General features: G+C 40.6%; 1 protein-coding gene across 1 annotated transcript; it reads left to right on the top strand.

Moving 5' to 3' along the window:
- The first annotated feature begins 6,914 nt into the window (after positions 1-6,914).
- Positions 6,915-8,107, top strand: LOC110109048 (uncharacterized mitochondrial protein AtMg00810-like). The gene is made up of 2 exons (XM_028697622.1): positions 6,915-7,559; positions 7,943-8,107. The coding sequence occupies exons 1-2, from the start codon at positions 6,915-6,917 to the stop codon at positions 8,105-8,107; spliced, it is 810 nt and encodes a 269-aa protein (XP_028553455.1).
- The last annotated feature ends 2,336 nt before the right edge of the window (positions 8,108-10,443 follow it).

Below are 10,443 nucleotides of genomic sequence, written 5' to 3'. Positions count from 1 at the left end.
AAGCAGAAAATTATAGTCCAGAATCTCAAACAAAAAAAGAGAGACCAAGGACTCTAAAGGAAGCAAAAACCAACAAGGCAAAACTAACAAAATTGGCGAAAATGCCAAGGACTCAGGTTGCTCAAGTTGTAAAGCACAATCCGAGATAAAATGCATGAGGGACTAAACAAGAGCAAAGTCCCTGGTTGCCGAAAAGATAGTCATAGGGGCAGCTTAAATACAACATTCATCATCGTCCTTCCAAAAACTCCCAGGCAATAGTATGGGGCAGCAAAGTTCATAAAAGCAGATAAGAAATTCCGCCCAAGACTGGAACCAGAGATCAAGCCGAAGTAATCAAAAAATTTGCAGCCATTAATTTTCCGAATGATATCTTGCAAGTCAAAACAAGCCAACAGGTCCCAGTTTGCTCAGAAACAAAACCAGCCAATGTTGAGACAAGAGAACTTCCATGTGAATCAGGCATGATTAAAAAGATACCAACCAGCAATATGGCATAGCATAAATCATAATAAATTTCCCCCATAAGGCAACAGAAACCAGAACCCATGTTCATTCTCCACCAAGAACAACCAAAACAGCCAAAAATATCAAAATCTTAATTACCTTGGCTAACATGTTGACATGCAAAAAGAGTTATATGTTAACCTCTGCAGAGACTAAACAACTATGCCTTCAACGTACTCACGAATCAGATTTCTCTCTATCTCTCCCTCTATATATATAGCATAGTTACTTCAGTCTTTTCAAGTGCGGATAATTTTTTTTTTTTTGGACATTTAGGTTATTTAAGATAAATTCATACATACAATGCATATACAAAGACTTGAATCTAATACCTCTTAGTTGAAGTATAACCTCTCAATCTACATACCAAGATGAGCTGTGTAGTGCCCATAAATCTTAATGATCCTTTTGTTTTTCTTTTGGGAAATCGAGAAGCTCACTCAGCATTCATTTATAGATATTGATGTGATCTTTCCAGCACCAATATTTGTTGATTTTCCAAAGGATCTTGACTCTCATCACAAAGAGATCCAGCTGTTACCCTTTCTTTTTCTTTTTTTTAATGATTTTCTGTAACCAACTCGTTGACCATTTGGTTATAGATTTTGATCCAATCTCTGATATACAACATTGGATTAATCAACATTGAAGCCATATTAGAACTTAGAAGGATTTGGATCAAAGCACTAAATTTTAAATTATCAAGAAGTTCATATAAGTAGGTTCCATATTCTGCAATTAAAATTAGTAAGGGATCGATGAGAGAGAAATTTCCTCTTTTGACAGATCAGATTTTACTTTGAGATTGTTGAGATATTAGTCTAAATTCTTATCATTTTATAAATAATATATAACTTTATAATTTTAACTTAAGTTTCGCAAATTTTAGTTCATTTTGGACTTGAAACCCTCTCTATGCACAGATGGTTGTTATTGCCTAGTCTATTGCTAACTGCTACTTTTTGCTTGTTCTCCTCTTAGAGTGTGCTTACCTGCACGGCTCGCTGCTGACCTCCATTCACTGCCAAAAAAAAAAAATATTAAATAATATTTGCTCAAATCTTTTACCAGATATTCCTATACAGAGCTACCAAATCTACTGCTTAAATACTACATTTAATGTGGTCATATCTTATTTAAAAAGCCTGCCAAATCTCTGAAGCAGCTACCCAAAATCTCTACCAAATCTTAGCTTATCTTTCTCCATCATTTCAGAATGAAGTTTTATTTTTATTAAGTATCCTAAGTCTAAGCCAAATATGGCTTCTCCCAATCTCTCGATTATTCTGAGTAATTATTAGGACCAGACATCGAATGCATCCAAAAATCAATAACCATGCACCACGTCATTTGGAGTTCAGTACCAAGCACTCGGTATTACTCGGTGTATGTCCGGATTTTCAATTTTTTGTCCGGATATAATAATTTTCCCTATTATTCAGGCTCCATTTTCCTTCCATTTGATTATCAAGTTAGCTGCTTCCTCCCCCTCTAACATGTCTCCTCCTTGCATCCCCTTACCTCTTCTTCCTCTCAACTAGCTGTTCTTAACCCTAACTCCAAACCTACAACCTGCCGAGTTCCTTACACTTAACTTCACAATACCTGTAGAAAACCGGCACAACTTCCAGCTACCTAACCACCTCCCGCGTGAGTATCAACCCATTGGCATCTCCAAGAGAACTCCAAATGCTTGAATGCCGTCGCCGCAAAGCTCTAGCAGAACGTTAAAACTTCCACTATTTTTATGCGGGTGAACAGTGGGACATCAATATTGACATTGAACTATTCATCATTGTTATTTTTTCTCCGTCTACCGAACTTGCCAAGAAACGCCCAAAAGAAAATAAAAAATTATTACCTTTGCAAAATGTTCCATTAGAGATGAATCGCGGCATTTTTAAGTTTCACGGCATTTCGGAGTGAAAAATGTGATTTTCCGTTGGAGATGGTCTTACCTTCTATTCTCTTACGCCAATTCCCAAAATCCTTGTTCCGAACTCATCTGCGGCTTTAAAGGCTAGAGTGGAGCTACACTGTGGAAGATGTGGGCAAGGCACATCAGAAGCTTTCCTTAAAGGTTCTAATAAACATGTATTGTATTGGAATTTTTATTGCATCAGGTTACCTGATGTAGAGATACATCAGGTAGCCTGTAATATACCGCCACGTGTTCTTACTTTTACCGCGCGGCCCGACGACCCAACCCGAAACGAACATGCGCGGTATTTGCTCGGTATTGCTCGGTATATTTGCTCGATACTTGCTCGGTATTGCTCGGTATTTACTCGGTATTGCTCGGTATTTGCTTGAGATCGGAAGTTACAACATTTTAATTGGAAGCAAACGGGATCCCGCTCGCTGTGGAGATAACCTTCTCCATTTCGCGTGCTTCTTCGGCTCCACTCGTTGCCGTTCAACTTTTCTCCATCGACGACTTTCCCTTTCCACCGGATCGGAAACTACGAAGTTTGATCGGAGGCCGTGGCGCGATGATGCGGTGAGCTCAGTGAGGACGAGAATGGCGCTGGCGCCGGGTTGGCGAGAACGGTGTCGTGGCGCGACCATGCGGATCCGAGAGGGGGTAAAATACGGAAGGATCGGGTGAGGGGATTGAAAAGGATAGTGATTTAGGAGGCTTCGAATCAGAAGAAGAGGAGGAAGGAGAGGGATCGGCCAATACCAAGAGAGACACAACCAATACCGAGCAAAAATCGAGCAAGTACCGAGCAATACCGAGCAAATACCGAGTAGTACCGAGCAAATACCGAGTAGTACCTAGCAATACCGAGCAAATACCACGTATGTTCGTTTCGGGTTGGGTCGTCGGGCCGCGCGGTAAAAGTAAGAACACGTGGAGATATATTACAGGCTACCTGATGTATCTCTACGTCAGGTAACCTGATGCAATAAAAATTCATTGTATTGGGTCACCTATACCGATTTACATCACCTGTATTTGTTCTAAACGGTCTTCTAGAAGTCTTGTATTTACTTTCGATATAGACTCTTGTGAGTCTATATATAGCAATCTCTGTACTCATATTAGACATATAATAAAATCATTTTATCCAGCTCTGTTTTTATGGTATCAGAGCAGTGTACTCTGTCCTGAGTTCTTTTTCTTTCCTTTTGAACTTCGGTTCTTTCTTCTTTCTTGATCTCCGCTCATGGAGGCTTCGTCGACTTCGGAAGATGTTCAAGAATCCCTCTCAGAAGAACATCACGCCATTCCCGCGTCTCTCAAGTTTGTCATCTCCAACATCAAAGTCATCGTTCTGGTACAACTCTCCTCCGACAACTACCCGATTTGGCGTTCTCAGATCTTAAAACTCCTGAACACAAATGGTTTCAGTTCTTTTCTCCTCCCGATGGCATCACCGCCTGACAGTCACAAACTCCTTGCAAATGGCAGTAAAGAACCATATCCCAAGTATCACGAATGGGTTCATATAGACCAAAACTTGGTTGCCGCTCTTTGCTCCACTGTATCTCCGGCTATTCTACCATATGTCATTCATCTCGTCTCTACCTCTGCCATCTGGATCACTCTTGAACACCGCCTCCAATCTTCCAACAGATCGCGCGTTATTCAGCTCAAAAATGAGTTGCATAATGTACAGATGAAATCCCAAACTATGACTCAATATCTGCAGCAAATCAAAACCATTGTTGACAACATAGTTTCTGCCGGCTCAACTCTGGATCAAGAAGACATCCTTCTGTATACCTTGAATGGCTTACCACCGTCCTACAATGCGCTCAAGACTGCTATCCGCGCAATGCATACCACCATGGATCTTGATAATCTTTACTCATTACTGATCACCGAAGAAATAAACCTTCAGTCGGAATCACTTCGCCAACTCAATCTTGGCGATCCATCCACATCATTATCTTATACAAAGGTCGTGGATGGCGCGGAAGAGCAAGATCCACGTCTCAACCATCTGCAGTGCCAAATCTGAAATAAAAGAGGGCATCTATCACACAATTGTTGGCATCGCCTCAATGTCTCCATCAACCCTCCCGACACATTTGCCTCGAATCACTAGTCCAAAGCCATGGTAGTGACCACATAATCAGATAATCATGACTGGTATTTAGATTCCGGAGCCTCCGCCCATCTTATTAGCTCCGTCGACAATCTCTCGCAAGCTACTTCCTACAGCGGCCAAGACAACATTACAGTCGGTGATGGCAGATCTTTACCCATTGCCCACTCCGGCAATGGTATTATGCCAACAACGTATTGTAAGCTCAAACTTAACTCCCTTCTCCACGTTCCTCATCTATCCCACAACTTATTGTCTGTTTCTCACCTTACTAAGGATAATGATGTTTCTGTGAATTTTAATCCGTATGATTTTGCTATTAAGGATATGAAGACAAACAAAACTCTTTTATCGGGTCCAAGTAACAGGGGTCTCTACCCTGTTCGTTCGGCCATCAGTAACTCTTCGTCCACCAAGGCGCTCTCGGCTATGTCTCATAAAGCCACTATCTGGTACCGAAGATTGGGACATCCACATCCAAAAATTGATCGACCTGTTTCTGCAAACAATAAAAGTCTTCACATACCTTCTACTTTTTCTTTTTGTTCTGACTGTACGACCTCAAAAGGTCACAAATTAGCTTTTTCTACTAATAATCATAGTGCAACTATGTCGTTAGCTATTATTCACACCGATGTCTGGGGTCCTTCTCTAGTCATTTCACATCAAGGTTTTCTTTATTATGTAGTGTTTATTGATGACTTTTCTAGATTTTTGTGGGTTTTTTCGATGAAACATAAGTCTGAAGTGTTTGAGATCTTCTGTAATTTTAAACGGTTTGTTGAAAAACAAACCCAAATTTAGATTAGATGTCTTCATTCCGATTGAGGTATGGAGTACTTAAATTACAACTTCAAACAATTTCTAACCCATCACGGCATTGCTCACCAGACTTCATGTCCTTACACGCTCGAACAAAATGGTCTGGCCGAAAGAAAGCACAGACACCTTCTTGAAATCACCAAAACTATGCTTAACGGTGCCTCCATACCTCACTCATTTTGGCCTGATCTCTTACATTATTAATCGGTTACCGACTGCTTCTATTAGATTCCAATCTCCTCTTATTTTCTGTTTCATAAAATCCCGGACTACAAGATGTTCAAAGTCTTTGGGTGCGCCTGTTTTCCGTGGGTTTTGCCACCTCAACGAAATAAATTAACCACGTTCTCATAATTATGTCTTTCTTGGCTATTCTCAGCTATCCAAGGGATACAAATGTTTAAACATTACAACAAACAAGATTTACACATTGAGACACGTTGTTTTTGACGAACTCACATTCCCGTTCAAACAGAATTTGCTCCCTCTACCTCAGTCAAATTCTGTTATTCATCCTTCTATTCTCGTTCCAGTTTCTCACAAAAACCTGCAAAGTCCTCCTCATCAAGCTTCTGGACGTTCGGTTCACACACCTCAGCCATCTGCTCCTGCTACTCTTCCTACCAACTCCTCTCCTCAACCCGTTACTTCTCACCCTGCTTTACCTACCGCTTCTTCCTCTGTAACCTTGCCTCATCCCATCACTCAAATGGTTCCTGTTAAGTCTACCCATCCCATGACCACCAAAGCCAAAATCGGATCCCTTAAACCTATACAGAAACTCAATCTGCTCCACAGTCAAGACTCGTCTCAGTCCTCTTAGTCATCCTATCCTCAAGAACCTACCTCATATAAAGAAGCTATGCAACACGTGCAGTGGAGACGTGCAATGGCAGAGGAATTCTATGCCTTGCAGAAACAAGGCACTTGGGAGTTGTTTGCGCTCCTCCAAATACTCATGTTCTTGGCAGCCGCTGGACATTCAGACTCAAACAAAAAATGGATGGAACCATTGCTCGATTCAAGGCTCGTCTTGTTGCTCAAGGAAACCATCAACAATATGGCTTAAACTATCTAGAAACCTTTAGTTTTGTTGCTAAATTTCAAACTATACGAATCTTGTTAACTATTGCAATTTCTAACGCTTGGCCTATGCATCAGCTAGACGTGACGAACGCCTTCCTCCATGGCCATATAAATGAAACAATCTACATGAAACAGCCTAAAGGTTTCAAAGACAATCGTCATCCTGACTACGTCTGCAAACTCAAGAAAATCGTTTACGGACTAAAATAGGCCCCTCACCAATGGTTTCAAACCTTCTCAAACTTCCTAAACACTCTCAATTTCTCTCTGGGCAAAGCTGATTCATCTTTATTTATTCTTAACAAAACTAATAGTCATCTCTACCTTGTGATATATGTAGATGATATACTCTTAACATACAATGATCCATCTATGATAAACACGGTAATCTCTCAGTTGCACCAACATTTTGAGATGAAAAATCTCAGGTTGGTCAATAGCTTCATGGGTATCAACATCACGGAAGCGAACAAATCTTACTTATTATCCCAAACAACATATGCGGCTTCTATTCTGGATATGGTTGGCGCAACAAACTGCAAAGCTCTTGCCAATCCCGCATGTACTAAAACTCCGGACTCCAGCAGCACAACACCCTTACCACATGATCCTAAGCTCTACCGTCAGATTACCGGGTCTCTACAGTATCTAACTATAACTAGACCGGACATAGCCTTTGCCGTCAATCTCTTATGCCAACATATGCATAATCCGGATGCTTCTCATTTTCAACTCCTCTACAGATTACTTCGTTATATAAAAGGCACTATCTCACTTGGTCTACCTATCTTGCAGGGTCCTATGGTACTACGGTCTTACTCTATCGCAGATTGGGCTAGAGACAAAGACACCAGACGATCCACATCTGGCTATTGCACCTTCTTGGGTAACACACTCATTTCTTGGAGCGTCAAGAAACAACACACTGTTGCTCGCTCCTCAACTGAAGCAGAATATCGATCGCTGGCCACGTCTCTCGTGGATATCCTTTGGCTCCGCCGCCTACTGCTTGACTTCAACATCAATTCAACAGCTCCAACAAGTATGCACTGTGATAGCACCTCCACCATTGCCCTCGCAAATAATCTGGTCTTTCACGCGCGTACTAAGCATATTGAAATAGATCATCACTTTATTAGGGACCACATATCATCCCAAACGATTCAGATCTTCCCTATCTCCACCAAAGATTAGACCGTTGACATCTTTACCAAGTCGCTCTCTACTCCTCGCTTTCAGTACCTTCAGGACAAGCTGACCATACAGTGATGTCCATCAGTTTGAGGGGGTGTAATAAACATGTACTGTATTGGGTCACCTGTACCGATTTACATTACCTGTATCTGTTCTAAACGGTCTTTCTAGAAGTCTTGTATTTACTTTCGGTATAGACTCTTGTGAGTCTATATATAGCAATCTATGTACTCAGATTAAACATATAATAAAATCATTTTATCCAGCTCTGTTTTTAGGTTCACCCGGATAAGAATAAAGGGCCTGGTGCAAAGGAAGCGTTTGAGGCTGTTTCTAAAGCTTTTCAGTGCCTTGGCGATGAAGAGAGCAGGAAAAGGAATTTCTTCTTCAGGTGGAATAGCATAGCATATCTCAGAATTTTGAAGAAGATATTATGGAAATAGAAGGCCCTAGTTATGTAGGAAATCATTTCATCTCGGATCAAAAAATGAAGAAGAAAGATATTGTTGCACAACCTGAAGGTTAAGCTTATTGCTTTAGAATGCGTGGACCCTGAAGCAGTCCATCATGAATTGGAGCAGTTAAAAGGGCTGCATATTGATGGAGTTGTGGTTGATTGTTGGTGGGAAATTGCGAAAGGTTGGAGTCCACACAAGTATTAGTGGTCTAGCTTCAGGAATATGCTTAATATAATCGGTGAGTTCAAGCTATTGTCAAGCACATTCTTGCAATTGATTGGAGAATCTGAAAGCCATACTCATTGACCACTTCTTTATAGCAGATGAAGTACTGATATATCCTCGAAACGTTATCTTGATCGAGCACGAATCTCGAGGCAAAAATCAAGTTGGACACTTCAAAAATTAAATTTGGGATCATATGAACTCCGATTTTAGCAAACTTATAGTCGAACTGATCGTCTCGGAAATACGAACCCAACGACACCAAATTCAACTCAATCCGAGCCCAAATTAGTCCAAATCAAGTACTCGAAGTGATGTTGGAAAGTTCAAACCAAAATTTGAGTTACCAAACCGTTTTAAAATATGATGTTCTTATAGTCGAATCGAGTGGTTCGACGAGACGAATCCAACGAGCCCAAGATCACCGAATTCCGACATCATTAAGACCTTTAAATGCCTGATAAACGATCTACGATCGAAGGATTCAATATTGGCTGTTCATCTGAACCACTCCATATTTGCCCCTGATCTCTCATATATTTATGGGTCATATCACTCTAGAAAATCTATAAATAGACCCCTCATTTCTCTTAAGGGAGGGCCCAAGTAAGAAGCAAGAAGAAGCAAGAAGAAGAGAAGGAGAAGAGAAGGATAAGAGGGAATAACTTCTCCTCGACCACCGCCAGAGTTCTGCCCGACGTCGAAATTCTGTCGGACTTACGAACAATGCCGGAGTTCTGCTCGACGCCGAAATTATGCCCGACCTCAAAGTGACGTGGGAATTCCGTCCGACTTCCAAGTAATGTCGGAGTTTCACCAGAACTCTAAGTAACATCGGAGTTCTCCTCGGCCACCAACTGATGTCCAACTTCTACCTGACGTCGGACCTCCGCTCTTTGCCAAATTTCTACATGACACTGGACTTCTGCCAATTGTCGGACTTTCACCAGACATCTATCTGATATTGGATTTCTGCCCGTTAATGGACTTCTACTAGACGTCGTCTTTCTGACCTCCATCGCCCGCCGACTATGGTCCTTCCGACTTACGTCGCCCGCCAACTACGGTCCTTCTGACTTACGTTGCCTGCCGACTACAGTCCTTCCGGCCTCCGTCGTCCACTGACTACGGTAGACTTACGTCGCACACTGACTATAGTCCTTCAGACCAAACTAACACATCAACATTGATGCTTTGTATTCTCATACGTAATGTACTCTATAATATGTACATCAAGCTAAGGCCTTCCCTTGAGGAAGGATCTCATTTGTAATCAACTACAATACTAGTGGATTCATTTATATTGGGCCAGATCCCGTGGTTTTTTCCCCCTTTTTCAGGGGTTTTCCATGTAAAAAACTTGGTGTCTCTATTGAATGACGCACCCTCTCTTTTTATCTGATTGCATGCCAGATTTCCGTACAACGCTAAGACGTTAAACTTTATATTTCTCTACCGCCGCGAATACTCAGGACGCAACACTACTATTACTTCATAATAAATATACTTGGTCTAATAATAATAATAATATAACTCTGATAAATATTTAAGAATTAATTAAAAAAATTAAATAAGTATGTAATTACATAAATTTCTATTTCTCTAAATTACAATTTTAGTGTGAAACAAATTGTAGAGACACATTACGTTCATGTAATCTCATGGATCTGAATATTTTGTTTTTAATGAGTATTTCTAATGTTGTACGACAGCAGCATAAAAGCTTTAAAATCCTAATCTTTCTTTTTTGTTTGCATAATTAAAACCAATGCATCTAATTATAAATGGCTGTTATTTGGTTGTTTTGAGGGTTTGGTAATTTGCTTCATGCGCTTCAAAAGTTTATGTTGCTGTATATTTATTGTGATAATTAATATAGGATGTAGTTCATCGTAGGCTTTATTTGGGACGAATTTCTTATTGTTTTAAACGGCTTTTTTATTGCTTCTTAAAACAGTAAGAAAGTTGTCCCAAACGAAGCCATAATTGAAGCATGCATAAGCGCCTTCAGTTTGAGGATGTTGAAAAGCAGGAACAGAGTAATGCAAATAGTTAGAACTGTTGAAGATCAGCTTCGAGCACCTGTAAAAGAATGC

Source organism: Dendrobium catenatum, unplaced genomic scaffold, assembly GCF_001605985.2.
Source record: "Dendrobium catenatum unplaced genomic scaffold, ASM160598v2 fragScaff_scaffold_980, whole genome shotgun sequence".
NCBI lineage: Eukaryota > Viridiplantae > Streptophyta > Magnoliopsida > Asparagales > Orchidaceae > Dendrobium > Dendrobium catenatum.
This window is presented reverse-complemented; position numbering and strand designations above follow the sequence as displayed.

Excerpts from the sequence above, each read along its gene's own strand:
- LOC110109048 (XM_028697622.1), top strand. The coding sequence starts at position 6,915 with ATGGGTATCAACATCACGGAAGCGAACAAATCTTACTTATTATCCCAA. Across the intron at positions 7,560-7,942 it reads TTGCCCTCGCAAATAATCTG|GTTCACCCGGATAAGAATAA; the intron begins GTCTTTCACGCG and ends CTCTGTTTTTAG.